General features: G+C 38.0%; 1 protein-coding gene across 1 annotated transcript in view; it reads right to left on the bottom strand.

The window, feature by feature from the left end:
• Positions 1–4573: 4573 nt before the first annotated feature.
• LOC131787479 (E3 ubiquitin-protein ligase rnf213-alpha-like) overlaps positions 4574–17739 on the bottom strand; it is a 55042-nt gene continuing 41876 nt past the window's right edge. The window contains exons 65-84 of the mRNA XM_066165200.1: positions 16157–16267; positions 15968–16021; positions 15519–15719; positions 15241–15340; positions 15074–15111; positions 14814–14911; positions 13387–13540; positions 12730–12910; positions 12067–12158; positions 11890–11947; positions 11266–11465; positions 10951–11092; positions 10413–10496; positions 9796–9973; positions 8725–8932; positions 7571–7645; positions 6748–6948; positions 6357–6446; positions 5894–6063; positions 4574–5275 (exon numbers count right to left, since the gene is read on the bottom strand). Of these exons, the coding sequence (XP_066021297.1) occupies positions 5113–5275; positions 5894–6063; positions 6357–6446; positions 6748–6948; positions 7571–7645; positions 8725–8932; positions 9796–9973; positions 10413–10496; positions 10951–11092; positions 11266–11465; positions 11890–11947; positions 12067–12158; positions 12730–12910; positions 13387–13540; positions 14814–14911; positions 15074–15111; positions 15241–15340; positions 15519–15719; positions 15968–16021; positions 16157–16267 (2598 nt within the window). The 3' untranslated portion in view covers positions 4574–5112. The remainder of the gene's footprint in view (positions 5276–5893; positions 6064–6356; positions 6447–6747; positions 6949–7570; positions 7646–8724; positions 8933–9795; positions 9974–10412; positions 10497–10950; positions 11093–11265; positions 11466–11889; positions 11948–12066; positions 12159–12729; positions 12911–13386; positions 13541–14813; positions 14912–15073; positions 15112–15240; positions 15341–15518; positions 15720–15967; positions 16022–16156; positions 16268–17739) is intronic.

The raw sequence follows: 17739 nt of genomic DNA, 5'->3' as shown, positions 1-17739 counted from the left end.
TACGTATATATATATATATGCTCTCCTCGTTTCTTCCATTATATTAATTGCCGAAGAGTAAAGTTACTAAAGAATTGTAGCAAAACGCGATGAGACCCTGCGCAAGTCAATAGAAATTTGATAGGGCTGGTGCGCGAGCTGTGTTACGTCTTATAATTGGTAACCACAGACTGGATAACAAAATAGAGATTTGTTTGATGGAAAGCACTTCTTATTGCATTTCATCAAACGAATTAAAGCTCTTCACTATGTGCTCCTTTTAATCTGTAGTACTCCTGCGCAAGTACTTTACTTATGTTCGCTAACTTCGATCTTCCACCGCAAATTGGTAGCTTTAACAAGATTTGTCAAGATGCACTTATCATCTTCAGGAAGACTTACAAGTTTTGATGAAATGCAGGTGGATTCTTTGGAAGCGGTAGCTAAAGCACGCTGTATTCTAGGAATGGCGGCGCAGTACTTGTACATGAGCTGTGTTAACGACGACGAAAAGTGGCTCCAAAGGGAAACGCAAGTTGTAATGGAATTATTCTTCGACACTGTTAAGGCACTTTGCTCATTGGGTCCGACAGATTCCAAATCTCCGGCCCTCTTTCTATTCAAACAGCTGGTTCAACGTTACGGACGGAGGACATGCCACCGTTACTTTGCCTCAAAAGCCACAACTTTCCTTGATCGTTCTCATCGAAGTCAGACAAAGGTGGGAGTTCTCAGTGGTTGATATTTTCAGTCTATTTTATTATTTTTTATTTGATCTTAACTACTTTTGTAGCTATAAAATTTTTTTGCTCCCCCAGGTCTTCTTAAAAAGCCCCGCAGCCAACCCCCTTTAGCTATCGATCCGCTAAGGAACTGATATAATTCGATTGATGTTCTCTCTAATCATGATAAGCACCCCAAGTCCCATGAACGTTGGTTAGAGAGCCTTTATTCTCCTGAGTTTTCTTGATTAACTTTTACATAGCTTTTAAAATACAGCATTTGCAGCAAACAAACAGTTCAACACTGGAAGTATAAGAATACTTTTCAAAATACTTCTCTAATTACCCCAAACGTGCTCAGGTTGAATAACCTTTTGATCAAAATCGATTTAATCTTTTTCATAATCGAATGAAAGAATGAAAATTGAAACCAGTATAATCTTCTCTTATATTTTTCCTAACAAGTGTTATTTAAAATGCGTATTCATATGTTTATTAAAAATATATCAACAGGACGCTGAGGTGAATTTGGATCGGTTTCTCGCGTATGGAGAGTTATATCAAGAACTGAGAGACTCGATAGCCAGAGCAATGTTAAGCAACGAGACAGATGAACTAGTAGCGTCACTAGAGGTAATCTAGAGAGAAACTGCATTTTCTGCTTCATACCACAGGGAACGATCCACTCATGCGACAGATTTACGAGGTGGACTACCTTTCGCTTCCACGCACTGCAGCAGACATCCATCCTGGACACGCGGCGTTTTGGAAATATAGAACACGTTTCACTGTTGAACACGTGATTCGTCAGTTAGAAGACATCAAGTCAAACATGGCCTCATGTAAAGTCCTAGGAAAGTTCCTGGTAGAGGTAATTTGAATCGAAGCAAACTGTTTAGTATGGGGCAGACACTGATGTTGACAAATAGTATGTACTCATTGACTAAGTGGGGGGCCGAAAAGGGAAAACATTTGGGTCGAAGCCATAACGTATGGACCGATTGCAGCGATAGCCACAAATTTTCCCGTCCGCTCGACCAAATTCAGTCAGTCAATAAGCACTTAATCATGTGACTACTATGCGTTTAAAATTTCGAATATTTTGTTTCGACCTAAATAGGAAGTGATAGACGGGCGCACGCAGGACAACTACAAAATGATCCTCCAATAAAAACTTTTCCTTGTTTTTATTTTTTTTTTCGACCCATATCAAGAAACTCGCAATTCATCGAACAACGTAATTGTTTTCTTCCCTCTTTTCTTTTACCCTTTAAGTTGTTGTATCATTTTATACTCTTTGGACCGGACCTAAGACGGCCACTCACTAACTGACAGCGAGAATTTATGTTAAAAGTGGCTCGAGCACCGTCTCTCTCACTTCCATCCTCGAAGCTGCAGGGAGTAACAAATTGGTGGTGCTTCAACTCTGAAAATTGTCCCTCTTTCGGTTCTTTAACACTGTACCTCCATGCTGGGTAGTTACACTCACGTAATAAGTGGTAGGTCTAAACTATTCCATTTCTTAGACCAGAAGGAAAATTTCAAAAGCTTTTCCAAAGTTTTTTGCACGGCTTAGGATCAGGTTCGCCACCACCTGAGTTTACAAGGTGAGAAAATGAACATGGGAGAGCTAGAAAAAGGACATAGTGAAGGGGGAGGACGACGGTGGAGTATTTTTCTCAAGGATCATCGATGACTTTAAATCAAAACCTTAGAAGTAACAAGGAGAGCGTCATAAAATTCATTAAATATTTCGGACTAATTTCTTGCGCTTTAATATTTCTCTACGGCAGGTCATTTTACGCCTTCTCAAGAACAGTGCTCCAAGCCAATTGAAATGACATCCACCGTGTCAGTGTTACTACCAACAGACGTTGGCCCAGGTGTTTGTTGCAAAGCTTTGCTGTTCTACTTGGTCAATGCAAATAATGACATGGTAGAAGCATATCAAGGTGCTGTTGGCTCTGACGAAAGCACACGGTATGTTGAATTCTTTCATTTCAACAAGTCATGTTCGAATATACGGAATCATACTTCATTGAATGCTAATGAAGTCATTACTATCGCAAAATTATTGACTAGGTGAAACCCTTATCATTAACAATACCGCTTAGGAGGCCATTTTGGGTCTTGTCCTCGATCTGAATATTTTACTCCGGCAGTATCTCTTTTAGATGTTGATATATGCTCAATAAATCGAAGAAACGTTGCAGTATCATTGATGGCATGTCGGTTCCCCCTAATAGTTCTAGGCGTATGAAGTCTGACTCAGACGTTCCATAATTAACACATTAGGATCCCCCTCTCCTACTCCCCCAACAACAGAATTGCTTATCTTTGCCATTCCGTTCATCACCCGCTATATTTTTGTCGACTCACTCTTGAATTATTTTTATCTGAATAAGAAGATTTCTCCTACTCACCAGAGGTGGGAAAGGAACATCATCGCAGTACAACTGGGAAGCCCTCCAGAAGCAGATAATTGTTAGCTTCCTACGGGGAAGCCAACAGTGGAATTCCAGGTAACTATTTCCTCAATTCGTGGTAAGAGAACAAATTTTGCAAACAAATCTTTCAAAGTTATCAATGGAAATCTGATGTTTTAATCCTCTCTAGCTTTTCTTTAACTTAGCTTCCTTTGTATTTTCTATTCTTTTTTCTATTAGTTTTTACTCAGTTTAGTAGCATGTTCTTCATGACTAAATTCCTCGTTTCAAAGATTAAGAGGAATTTTACATTATTCTGGAGATCAGAACCAAGTTGTCCAACGGGCGGATAACGTTATTCCACGGATACATCGCCATCCAGCGGATAAGTTGAAACAAAAAGTACTATGGAAAAATCTCTCGTTAGGTTAACTCAACAATACTTGTTACTCTTGTTTTAGCTGGATGATTTCGTGTTTCATGAAGATGACCGCGACGTGTCCAACATTTTTTTTTCTGATAGCCTGTTTACTTAATATTGTTCTCAGGGAATACTTAACTACTTCCTTCGTTTTCAGCCTCAGTGAGTACTTATCAATGGTTTTTGACGATAGCTCCAACCTGGAAGAGATTCCTGATGAAGTATGTGTAATGCACGTGGTTCATGCGTTCAAGCTCGCGGTAGAAGTGCGTGAGAAATATCAAGGAAGCAGGTCCATGTTGTCCTAGGGCGTTAATTATATAATAAGGGGAGTTCGAGAGCCTTTCAAACTGTCATTCATTGGCCAGCTAAACTTCCAGAAATTACGTTTCCATGCCTTATTATACTTTAAAGTACTTTCCAAACTATTTCCCATGATTTATATTCTTTTCAAATATTTTTCATTTGACATTCTGCATGAGCTCAAATATACTACTGAGATAAGACACTCTCCAGGTTAGAATATAAGAAAAATCAATTTACATATTACCAGAAAAATTATGAGCATGAAAGGGTAACATGTCGTTATAAAATAAGGTCGTAAACTAAAGGCAGCTCATAAATAAAACTTTTAGCCATTTTAAATAGCACGTTATACAAGAGCACAACAATGCACATGAATTAACCAAAAAGTTTGGCTAGTAATAGTTAGCGAGGACTTCTGCCTCATAGACATCAACGATGCCTCAGAGTGACGTTAGATGATTACATGATTATACGGACAGTGCAACCCAAGAAATATCCAAGAATAGTACCTTTACAAATAAATTTTAAGGGTTTAACTACAATCACAACAGGACGTATTGTGACAAAGGTTCCTTTCATGCAGAACCTTTCGTATGCACAAGATTTTGCCCAGGCATAACTCTGGGTGGGGTGTTTATAACATCACATTAGAAGACATCAACACCGGCAAAGAAAAAATTTATGTAAAACTTTAATGGAAGAGATAATTTTCTGTACTAACTTGACATTGATTCAAAGTGTGGTTCAAATTTGCATGCCATGCTAATTCATTCTCAGCTGTAGCATTTTGAGTTACCTTTAGACTGTTAAGAAAAAAATTATGAAAAATTAATCAATGATATCATCCCGCTTTAGTTTTCATATACATAAAAGCTTCTGCCTTTTCTACTACTTATGTAGAGGATGGCATCGAGAAGAATTTTTTTAACACTCTCATTAAACCAAAGGTAAATATACGTGGCAAAAGAAACTGGCTGGCCCTATTCATAAACTACAGCATTAAAGTACCTTAACGTAGCTAAAAAATGGCAATATTTATTACATGCCAACATTTTCAAATTAATTTGTTATTACGTGTATCTAGTACCTCATTATTGTACGAGAGAAAACTGAAGCCAGAAGCCAAACTGTTATGAAAATTCAGCATGTACCATACATTTCTTTCAACTGACTAAAAAAAGTTGACTGCTTAGACTTTTTAAAAACGAACTGCACCACTGCCTTTGAGTTTTGAACTGACCGCTCCTCAAGTAGAATATTAAACTGCTTGACGATCTTTGTGGAAGTCGTCACTTAGCTGGACAGCGGAGTTCCAAACATCCTTTAAGTGCGCCATTTTGATGCTGTCCGTGATGTTCTCTGTTCCTGGGATTTGTTCCAGGCCTTTGTCGGCTAAACAACATTCCAAGTAATCTTCAAAGCTGCAATAAATTTGTAGTTAGATCTTCGTCCTGTTAAACTAAAGTACTTCACAAGGCTAATTAGTCAAAGTTTAGAATTTCAAAAGCCGCAAAAGAGTGTACCATAAACTGTTTCTTCTCCCCGAGTAATATCAGGATTTCACTATGTTCAATTTACATTTTAAATACCGGTGCTAAAAAGAATTGAGCGTGGACTTGAACAACAAGCTTGTTTACAAAATACGAAAAGGATTTTTGAATTAGAGAGGAAGTTTAGGGAAATTTGGACAACAAGGCGCAGTTAAGTGTTCATCATTAGAACCTTTGGTTCAAATACAAGAAAAGACACTGACGATATCATCCCTCCCAGGAAATAATATCACCTAAAAAAGTTAGAAAAAAAATTTTTTTTTTTGAGAAAAACGGTTTTAAGCCAAAAGTCTATTAATTCGGCATAGCAAGGAAATCTCGTGGTTTTCATGGTTTGTACTTCATAGCTCTACACTTGCAAGGAAAAGGCGTTATTTCCTTAAGTTACAAAAGCAACTGTAAGAATTGAAAGATAAAAAAAACGAATTTGGTCCTTATTTAATTGATGTATTATAGAATGGAACATTTCGAGAAGCCCGTCTTCGATACCTCATCGTCGAAATTGTTTCGCCATCTTTTTTGACATTCAGAAGAATAATCTGCAGGAGCTGCGGCAGGAATATGTCCATATCGATTTTTCGCAACACGCGATTTAGGCTGGCCTTTTCGCTTGAGCTAAGTTTTTCCTTGAAAACGTCAGGTAATTGCTCAAACGGCTCCTGAAAAAAAAAATTCCCAAAAAGGGTTTGTTTTAAAGGGATCCGACGAACTCAAACTATCATCTCCAAACCTTTAATATCAAAGTTACACTGTGATAGCCTTGCGGAAAAGTTGAGGTATACATCTCGTGTACAGCACATCAGAAACAATGATCAAACTTTGAACGAAGTTGAAATTGTTCTTTTTACTGGCAAACGAACTAATTCCATAGGGCTAAAGTTCCACAAAAAATGACGGCAATTACACAAAAAATTAAAAATGCCAGAGTGAAAAGAACCATTTCAAACCTAACCTGTTTGTTCCTGGACTTGATTTTTGCCCTCTCGAGAGCCATAAGCCGCCACAATGCCAGGGTATGGGACAAACTGCAGTGCTGCTCTGCCTGCAACAAAATGGCATAATTCCATAAGAACCCATGCGAGAGTCAAAGCACTCCTACATAGAACAATGCCTGGCATATGAGCAAATAGTCTAAAACAGGGCTTCTCTTTTAGTTAACTAACAGAAAATAATTATTAGACATCTCTCACACATCGTTCGAATGCTATACAGCCTCTGGCATCTAGGAATGAGTTTTTGTAGCACCTAACAAGAACATTTTGATTCAAATATTGGTGTTGCACCAGTCAAGAAGGATGACCGCATAAGTGAGTCTTTCAAATAAAAAGGAGAAATATACTTACTGTTGCACTCTTGAGACCTCGATCTTTGGGCAGCTTAAGTACCTCATGTAAGTACCATTTTAAAGGCCTCTCCGGCTGGCCACCCGATGAGGCAAGAAAGCCAATGGCAATATCCAGTGACGACATAACATCACAGACATCAGACAAGGAAGATCGCAAATCATTAATAATCTGACTTTCGACGACGCGGGAAATGGATTCCTTTAAAGAAACACTTGGTGTAAGTGTCTTAGATCTTGAACACACCAATACAAACAATAACATCAAAATAAAGTGATAAATATATTACTATCGACGTAACAAAAACAATTCAGAGCCGAAAACATGCTTCCGTTAACTGAAATAGCTGGAGGGAAAAGTTTATCATGTTAGAAAGAGGGATGTACTGCTTTTTCCGTGGTCAAGACGGGTCAAAGTGGTTATAAACTTGTTTCCCAAAAATGTAATCAAAGACAGACCAGATGACAAAACAACAAAACATGAAGCAAGATTTCGTTCCCAATGAAACTACAAAAAGATAGGTTGCATGCAAGTAAATGAAAAATAAATGAAAAAACATATGAATAAGTAAATAAACATATTTCATAAATGAAGGTAATTTGAAATGTTTTCCCAATTTAAAACACCCAGTTTGCATCGCCAATCAAGCGTTATTAGACACCCACCAACAACAAATCTCCTTTTCAAACATTCCACACCTTGAGATTTTATTCTTGGGTGCATAAAAAAGGCGAAAGCAAATTTATGTTCTAAAAAACTTTACAGTACCACTGGTTCAACGTATATATTAAAACGAAAAAAAGACGGAAACTATGAAATTTACCTGAGGAATTTTTCCAGTTAGGGAAGTGAAAACTGCGTCATCTCGGGTGTCTCGGCTGAACGCAAAACGTTCGTCCTGAAACAAAAGGGAAAAATAAGCACTGACAGAAATTCCAATTTACAATTACAATTCTTCTTACAGTAGTGAAGGGATGGTCATAACGAAGCTCCAAACGCGTTTCAAAAAGGGGTTGTTTGTTTTGTTTTGTTTTTTTAAGTTTTGGTCATCAGATACAGACCAGTGAGGCAGGTAATTCAAGTAAAAGGTCAAAAAGGATGAATAGCACCAAGTGTTGAGAAATGGGGCTGACACCGCTGTTTGCAGCATACTTTCCAGAAACTGACCCGGTATGCATATAACCCTTTACCCTTCGAAATATGCAATTTCTGACGGAAGAGAGACATGGAAACGAATAAGTCAGAAATTAATATTCTGATGGCACATTGAAGGGGTTTGCGTGGCATCGTGAAAGTTTCGGGTTATTTAAGCGTTTCGCGGGAAAATTAAGTCATCCTAGGTCGGTTAGTCTTATGATTCACCGCTTTCTTTTTTTTTTTTTTTCGTATCACTACATTAATTTATTTTTCTTTGAGATTAGCAGTGTAAGCAGGTTAGTTTACCCTTTCCTCGGGGTATTTTGCTGCTGCATGAGATGAGGAATACGTTTTCACATATTTTTTGGCCACTCCCAAAGAGTGGTTTTTTAGTGGTTTTTCGTATCTGGCGTAACACAGGTTCTTTATGTAGAACCCTTGGTTTTTAGTATACACAAGTTAAGATAATATTAGGATGCGTATACTACAAGTCTGGCTGACTCATCCTTAATAAACTTTTCACACTGAATAACTCGTCTGAGTGTAATTAGAATAACTTCTGTTCTGACTGTATCTGTCACAGGAGTCCTATCTTTGAAACGTCAAACAAGGTAAGCTTTTTTATCCATCAACTGAAATTGCCGTGACTGATTGAAACACATCTTGAGAGAAACGTGTCGTTCATAAAATGAGATTGAAACTGTTTGCAGCAAGATGAAGCAAACTCAGTAAGAGAATGAAGAGAACAAACCCTGCGAGGTGAAAACGAGTTCTACTGAAGAAAACTGAAAATTATTTTTTCTCATCATGCGCTATGTGTAATAAATACTTCCACCCTACCTTGAACTCGACAAAAGGCCTTCCCCTCAACAACCTGTCAATCAGCTGTCTCTCCAAAGCCGCCCAATCATAGTGAACTAAGGTCTCCTTTCCCACCTCCAGAGAGTAGTTACAATGAGCCAGGATGAGGGGCAGTAGGTCTCTCTCAGGATCATAAGCTATTAAGTGCGACAAGGTCACCTCTGATACGGAGACACGCTCCAAGGGACTATAAATGAAAAAGAATATTGCAGATAAGATGTATAGTTAGGTCTGAAACAATTATTGGATGAGGTTTTTACAATATCCAGAATGATCAAGGTCGAGATAGGGGTTATCAGCCTCATCCTTCGGCTTCGGCTGATAACCCTTACAAAGACCTTGATTGTTCTGGATATCACAAAAACCGAATCTTATAATTGTTTTACTATACACTAAACGAAAAAAAAAAATGGTCACAACAGTAGGTGGAACTGATAATTTATTTCTAAACGTGTAAAAATATACAAATCAGCAAGCAACACAAAGCGGGCGAACTTGACAAGATTACCCTTAGAAATCGTGCACCGCAGTCATGACATAATTACCCGTGGCCTTGAGTGTCCTTGACATGATTATTGTATAATCTGCGGCCAGAGGACGTCCCGAGCGCTAATTTCGAAAATTCACCGAAGGCTTTCGGCCAATCAGAAAACAGATAGTGATACTAATGACTGTAATTGTTTGTAGTAATTGTCCTATGCTTAGGTGGTAATTATCCAAGACTGAGCAGGACAGACGATAAATGATTTTCTTCAACACTGTAATTATTTCCAATGTACATTATTATCGACAATAAAACCCCAAATTCCTGACATATTTCATTCTAAAGCCGCATTTGAAGGAGATGATAACTGACTTCAAGATGCTGATATCAGTCTCGTGTAGCAGCTCAGTCAGTTTCACAAACACCCGAGACTTAAAGGAAGTATAAAAGCGTTACCTATACGATTTATATAGCTCGAGTCAGATCACGTCGATCAACTATTTCCTTCTACTGAGGGTAAAAAGGAAAACAGCAACACGTAAGCTGTTCATTATAAAATTATGTACCTGTCTTGATTAGTTGCACTACGATAGGCTCCCAGAGACTCGTTATTTGCATTAACCAAGAAGAAGGTGAGCGAGGTCGAACAAACTCCCATCCCGGTGGTGCAAGGGAGAACCATTGCAATTGGACAGTCGTTGTCCATTGTGGTATTACAAAGGTCTTGTGGGACGCGCAGGCGACCTTCAGGTGTAAAGAATGACAAAGGCAAATTAGAACCAGATGAAAGTACTAAAAAACGGGCGACGTAAAACTGCTAAAGCAACAATCAATGAAAACAGTGAATTGGTGTCTGAGTTGAAAAGACTTACCACATCAAAAAAATCGATTGATGAAAGAAAAAACAAAAGAAAAAAGACCACATATTTTCTAAATCAGTGTGCTCCTTTTCTAAAACCAGCAATTCAAATGTTCAAGATATTATTTAATGACTAAGTTTTGGCTACCCGTAGAGATTTAAATTTAGCATCACTCATGAGTTAGGCCTTTTTTATCTCACCACGCTGGGCTAAGCTAAATCATCAAGTAACTACACAAACACTATTTACAAAAATACGAAATTTGGTCACGATAATTACTTAAACCTTCCATGAACTCTGGAAAAACGGAACAATCATTGTACCTTGATCACCAAGAAATGACTTGCAAGCATTCCATGCATTCCTGAAACTCTGGAACAGGTTCGTATACTCCTCTTTCACAGATCCTGGAGACAAATTTGATTTTAAAATAATTAAAATTTACCCAGAGTCTCAACAGTTGCACTTACACTGGCAACTTTCTCTTAAGTAAAATTCATACAAAATCTCCTTATCCAGAAGAAGTCACACGGAAAATATGAAACACAGAGACTTGTCAAGCAGATGACACGAGAAGAGTTTCCAACAAAATTCTGACCATGAACAGATTTCTTGACAAATAAATAAATGTAAAAAATGGAAATTTAGCAGTCACATTTCCACGGGGTGGAAATGCAACAGCTTTGACACCTCCATAAACCTTGTCGTCAAAAAAAATCTTGTGGAAAAACTAGCAGGCAGAGGTGCACCTGCTAACCGCAGCTTACTGTTTGAAAAGCAGCTTAGAACATCAACCTTTTGCATTGAACAGTTTCCATGGCATTGGCTATATTGGATAGAGGTTTGTAACTCATTGAGTACCTTTCGGAAGGTCCTTGAGAAATTCACGGACGGTATAATTCTCAGCATCTGTTCTGTCAATTCGTCGGTGGAATCTGTCCATCAATAGACGCTGGAGGTGAACAACATCGGGCAGAAACTGAACGAAACGCAACTTGTGTTCCTGTATTTGTTTAAAAGGAAAAAGCATGTGAAGATAGACTTAAAGAGGAGACTCCCTTCGGTTTTTCATGAGCAGATGCTGCCCGAAATTTAGGCAGAAAAAGGGGTTAAAATTACGAGGAAAATCTTTGTAGCACAGAAACCCAACCCTTTGCGGGGATATGTTGACGTTACCTGTTTGAGGAAAGCGTCCAACACTTTGAATTCCTCTCCGCCACCAGAAAGGACTTCTCTTTGAAAAGAGCTACTCAGTTCCTCAACAGTTATATGGTGTCTGTACTTCCAAAGAGCGCGAGACATGGGCCTGACGCCTTGAGATAAGTCTTCCATCTGTTCATCGAACTCGTAAAGTTGACGTACCAGCGGATCCTTTCCTGAAAAGGACACCATACGAAGATGTGTGAAAAGTTGTTTCATTTGAAAAGTTAGCCTTAATATATTGAAAGTTTGTCAGAAGCGGGTCAATCTCCTCCATTCTTAAATATCATCTTAAGGTAATTCTTCTCATTTCGCAGACTCCATTTGCTACCAAGCTTGTATTCAAAAGTTTCGCTTAAGGTTGTAGTAATTGTGCACGCTTCAGCAAAAATTAGGTGAAAAAACGCCATTGAACGATAAAAGTACTAGTGAAACCTGTTTCGTAGATGTCTACAAAAAAATACGCCTCACTAACTGCTAAGGTTGAGGTAACGCCTCTTTCAGGGATAATACTAAACCCTCCAATCCACTAGTACCAGTTCCATCATAAGCTTGTCGCGTATATTTTACTGCATCAACAAGTAACATGAAAAAGCGTACCAAATCTCTCGTCTCCCATCAAAAGTCTTGAGGCGTTTTGGAGATTCTCGTCAAGATGCTAGGAATATATTGCACAAATCAGAGTCACACTAAAACGATAGTAATACGCATAAAGATCATATGTAGCAAATGAATTAGCAAAACAGACAAAAAGAAATCACTATCAATTTTACGTACGGTGATGACAGGAACAATAATCTCAGAGCAAAAAGCTTTCTCCCAGCTGCGGCGACTTTCCCGGGTTTGAAGACACATGTCATGGTTATCTCCTGGAGAGTGTGGAGAGAAAAGGGGGAACAATGGGCAATAACGAACAAACTGGATAGCAACATCAAGAGAGATACTGAATGTTTGTACAATATGCTGAACTCGCTATTTTGTTTGATCAGAGAGAAAGAAAAATCAAATATGACGTTATCAGAATTAGTTGGTTCCCCCTCCTGGTTCCCCCCCTCCTCGTACGCAATTTGTTTCCCTTTTTTTAATTCCTCAACCACATAATGGTGTCATCTGTTATCTACTAGTCATTTGATCAAACTTACGAACCAGCTCTTGATTTAATTTTAAGTCAATTCGAGGGCTTACGGTTGATATGTTAACTTTTCTTAGAATTCACAACCAGAGCTAATTGACTCTTTAATGTTGGAATTTGTCATAGTTAAATTATGATGATGGCTAGAGCTTGCAAACAAGACAAAAGTGCAAATTCCGGTTTCTAAAGCACGATTTGGTGGAGAAAAGAGCCATTCATCCTCGATGATATGGGAGTCCATCGAATGAGAGTTTTCCCGTTGATCAACGTGTGTTTTTACATAAATTTTAAGGTATGAAAGCTTGTACCAGTTTTTCCTCCAATTAGCGAGATCATCCGCTGTAATGCTAGATGAACTGTTAGAGCTGAGTTATCAACACTGCATCCGAGTGCTCTACTGAGAACATCCAGGTCTCTCTGCAAGTGCTGCCATAAAAACTGTCCCACAGACTGCGACGTGCATGAAGGTGTGATCAGCTGTGCGGTTGCCTTTGAAGAAAAATCGAAGATTTAAAATCGTGCTCAAGAGTGAGATAAATGAGTAAAAACTTGGTTGCTTTCCTTAATTAAAACCATATGGATATTTGTTCCATCAGATTTTAGACAAAGTTATCTCCAGTCAGAAACTGAACTTGTAATCTGGTAGTTCCGGGTTCAAGCCCTCCACACTGATACTCACTGGATTTGTTCTCGGCTGCCCCGAGTTAAACTCCTTGGCTGTGCTTTGTATAACCTCTGTAAATAAAGCCTTAACACTACTTTTATCGTTACTATTTCCATCATTATTATCATTTTAATTTGAGACTTCCTATCAATCTGGAAACTGATCAGTCCAACTAAACATCACGTGAACCGTATGCTCCTCTCTTTTATCAAAACTACATCAAAACATTGGCGTTCTAGATCAAAATTCATTCTCCAAAGGGGTTCAGAGGGACTGCAGCTGATAGCAAAAGACTAATCACCTGTGGATTTCTGGATGCTCCCATGACCATGGCCGAGTGCACGATAATCCTTAGCAAACTGCACACTATCGGTGGCATGTCTCTCTGAGGTTCTGCGTTCTTAGGTCTCGAGCCAGGTTCTCCGAGTGCATGGCCAGTTTTGGTCCTGTCTTTCCTAAAGATAGAAAGTTGATAAGAAGATAACGCTCAAATAATCACATGCGCTTAAAAGTTCTTACAATAGATTCGTCATAGTTAGTGCATCGTGAAAAATAGGCAGAGAGACTTTTGTTTCGTACAACAAGGCATTCCGCGTTTTAGCATACTTGTCATTCCGCGTTTTAGTATATTCGTTATTCCGCGTTTTAGGATATTCATCATCCCGCGTTTTAAGATATTCGTCGTTCCGCGTTTTAGAATATTCGTCATTTCTCGTTTAAGCACATTTGTTACTCCGCGCTTAATGATATTCGTCATTCCGCGTTTTGGAATATTCGGCATTCCGCGTTTTAGGATATTCGTCATCCGCCTTTTGGCATATTCGTCATTTCGTATTTTAGTGCATTCGTCATTCCGCGTTTTAGTATGTTTTCATTCTGTAGTTTAGGATATTCCGCCATTTCGCCATTTCGTTCTTACATTCCGTCGAATAGGATCACATTGTTAAACTCAAAGTATCGTAACACACACTTTACACGCTTCGTAAATTTAGAGGCTCTTTTGGGCATATGTCGTAATTTAAAAGATAAAATGCTTCTCTTCGAAGAAAAAACTTTTTCCTCAAAGTTTTCATTATGCGCAGATAGCACCTATTTAGATATTTCTGTAAGGAAGTTTTGGTTTTTTAGTAATTAAATTACGCGTCGACGAGATTGAAAATTATTTTGAGATGTTTGTCGCAATAAGCCAGAAATCCCAAAAGGAGAGAACTCAAAGGTGTATCGAAGGGGAATGTCGAAGTAACAAGATACTTCGAAAAGAAACGATAAGAAGTACCGGGAAACATCTGTCAAAATTGGGTCAAGATCGGCATGTTTTTGTTACTTACCATCACTCACTCACTCATCCACTAACATAGCTCTAGCATGACTAAATTTTTAAGTTGATTTGAATCCATTCAAGAGAATAAAGACTACACGGTTTATATTTTCTTGATCCATTGTAATCTCTTCCACCCTTAAACATCTTCTTTCTTTCTTGGTAGATTACTTTCTTCTTTTGTGTTTCTACCTTCCAAGCTTCCATTTTCTAGTGTCTTTTCAGGTGAAGTTAGTCTTTCAAATTGCATAAAAGAATACTCAAAACATCTAAACGTAGCTCCTTTTTTTAGGTAAAAGTTCGTCCTCAATGTGTGATGAAAGAAAAAAACATTATTTCCCTAACAACAGAGAGAACATTGAGAAACGTTTAAGTAATTCAAATATTAAAATAAGATGTGTTCACATTACTTCTCGGAAACTCTGTATTCTCCTAGGAACTTGTGCTGTTCCCCTCCCAATACTTTTCCACAATCTGGACAAGTGCCCTGCTGCATTGGTTGAGTACACTATTTCAAAACAAATAAAATCCATGTTAGTTAGAAAAATAAGAACCCATGACTATGCACAAAGTACATTAGGTTCTTTCTACAAAAAAAATTATTCCGTGTCTTATTTAGGCTCTAGTGTACATATTAGGAAAAAAAATATATATATATATATATCCTTACCTCCCCGATGAAATACACAAATCTACAATTGCCACACTCTGAAAGAAAGAAAGTAGGGTGTAAGAAGTAATTTCAAAGTTCTCGTTGGAACACTAGAATTGTACACTCTTATCTGAGATCGGTGCTAAATTTAAAAGTAAACATTTCTAAAAATAAAAGACACTTACCATACCACTCTCCAACCCAACCAGTGCCATTCATAGTTTCAGCTATGGCCTTCATGCACTCGAGATAGTTATCCTCGGGCATTGTTGGTAAAAAAGAATTCTGTACCAGGAAATCAACGGAGAAATCAGATATTCTGTCAGTAAACTACTATGGAACAAGACATGCAAATGCTCTTTTATCATTTTAACAATAGAACTAAGATTGCTATAGTTGTCATTTTGGCCTATGCTAAAAACATTTCATTTTTTCTCGGGATAAAATGTCTGTGTATATTTACCTTCATGGTCGATGGATCAGTCATGAGAGCATACAAAGGCTGAGCCAAAGATGCTGCACCAACGCAGTGTAAAGCTACTACTGTATGGATCACAATTTCTGTCAAGGTGTGCTCCCGCGGACTCTTTCCATTGTAGATTTGAAGTTCCCTAAGATTTCCACCCTGTTTGTTCTCAAGAAGTTCCTTGGCCAAATGTTGGGCCTAAATGATACACATAGCTTATTAAAAATAGAAAACGTACCTTTCAACAGCCTAAATATCGAGAGAATAAGAAAAGAAGAGTAACGTCGACTATACCCTTACCAATTCCTTTGGTTTCACACGAGTCGACAGCATTTATCACAAAACTCAGGAATTAAAAATGTGCTAATTGTTCCTTTCTTTTCGAGTCACCCCAACGACAATCTATTTTGCAGAAAACATGCGTGCATGTTTTTAATCGGTCTTACCGTTTCATTTAGGTGTCCTCCATCTCTTACGAAATCACCAAGTTTTACTCTCATCTGACAAAAAAAAAAGTATCCCCCTTTCTGAAAGCAGCAGTCAAGAGTGTGTCGAATTAGCAAGGAGGAAGGATGACTAAGCATACAGAGCAGAATTATAAGTTTCTTTGGAAAGTGTACATTGCTTTTCCTTACCTCCTGAGACAAATTCTCTGTCTGAACTAGAGAAATATTTGCCATCGTTATTTCACGGTACATTGCCAGGAGGAGAATTACATTTTTAGAGACATCTTGTAATCTTGTTTCCTACGAAAAAAATATTCAAAAGTTCTCATGGTGAGTTATTTGGAAACTTCTCATCAAAAGTGTTCGATGGTTGACTAAGCCTTCATTGTTTAAAAGATACTTACATTTCGGTTAAAAATATGGTTATGAGATGTAAAACTGTAAACTTTAACCTCTAAGTCTTCTAAGATCACGTCAAATGAGTAAAGGGGGTAAGTTTCTAAAGAAACAAAGCGAATGGCAAATGGCTAAAGCTCGAAATATCAGCATAGAAACTCTTAACGGTGGCCAATTTTCACTATCAACTCAGTGGATAAAACCAAATTATTTTAAGATGAAGACTGTCTTCATAATTCAGGGATGGATCCAGCATATTTCTTAGAAGGGGCTACATCATTAACGAATAACGTAACTGAAGGGTGACATAAACAGATTTTGAAAGCGAACAACGAAGAAGAAAGCTTATGACCAGGAAATATGATGTGAAACATAATGTGACCTGCTGAAAATACATTGCAAACAATTCAGCAGTCTAACCGTGAAGTTGTATTAGGAAGCCGCAAGTCATCAAATTCCTTTATCGCGTGTGATATTTATCAAAACTAACTAGCAACGAATTCTAACATATCTGTGTCATTTCTGAATGTCTTAAGTTGATACAATCCACATGTAATAAACGTTACATCGAGGCTTCTCCATTTAATAATTGTCCTTAACCTTTAACACGTGGAAGTGTATATATAGATGCTGTTAGAGGCCTTCTCTATGTAGTTCTAGTTTCAGCTTTACAGAGCTACCATACGTGTTATTGGTAAATTAAGTTTAAGTCACCCTTGGCTATTAAAAGTGCAAGCGGGAACCAATGTGTAAGAACAGAATATTTCTGCCCCTAATTTGAAGTACAAGTTCGAACTTATAGCCTCTTTTCCTTAAAGTAGTGTTTCTAACCAACTGAATCACAAAGTACCATTACAAGTCAAGTACGTGGCTTCACTTAGCAGTGCCCAGTTTTTCAAAGGACCCATTTAGTTTTCCTGTAGCCTTTATCTCCTGCAACTTTACGGTCTTAAGGATTTAAGGATTAACTGTTATCGTTTACATTATTGCTATCGCTTTGGAGAAATTAGAAGTACATGTATCCTCTCGGTATTATTGATTTCTAATGTCTTTAGAAATCAGCTAGAAACATTTGTTACGCTGCATTTATAATTGGAATGTTCTCCATCACTGATTCGTGATTCGCGTTATCTTGTAATATGTTATCATTTCGTTATCAGTTTACGTTCGATTAGAGCCAATAAATCATCGTCAACCACAACTGATTTTTCCGTGATCAACTTTCGAAAATCCAGACTCTTTCTCATTGGATCAGTGAGCATTTCCCGCCAAAAACGTTCAACGCGACAAGTTGCTGACAAGTGACATTTGGCTTTTCAAAAGTCGCCACGAACCCGGCGTTACGCGATTATAACCCACAATAATCCACAGCCTTC

The sequence above is a fragment of the Pocillopora verrucosa genome, chromosome 4, assembly GCF_036669915.1.
Source record: "Pocillopora verrucosa isolate sample1 chromosome 4, ASM3666991v2, whole genome shotgun sequence".
NCBI lineage: Eukaryota > Metazoa > Cnidaria > Anthozoa > Scleractinia > Pocilloporidae > Pocillopora > Pocillopora verrucosa.
The sequence above is the reverse complement of the archived record's forward strand: the minus strand, read 5'-3'. Positions and strand labels throughout refer to the sequence as shown.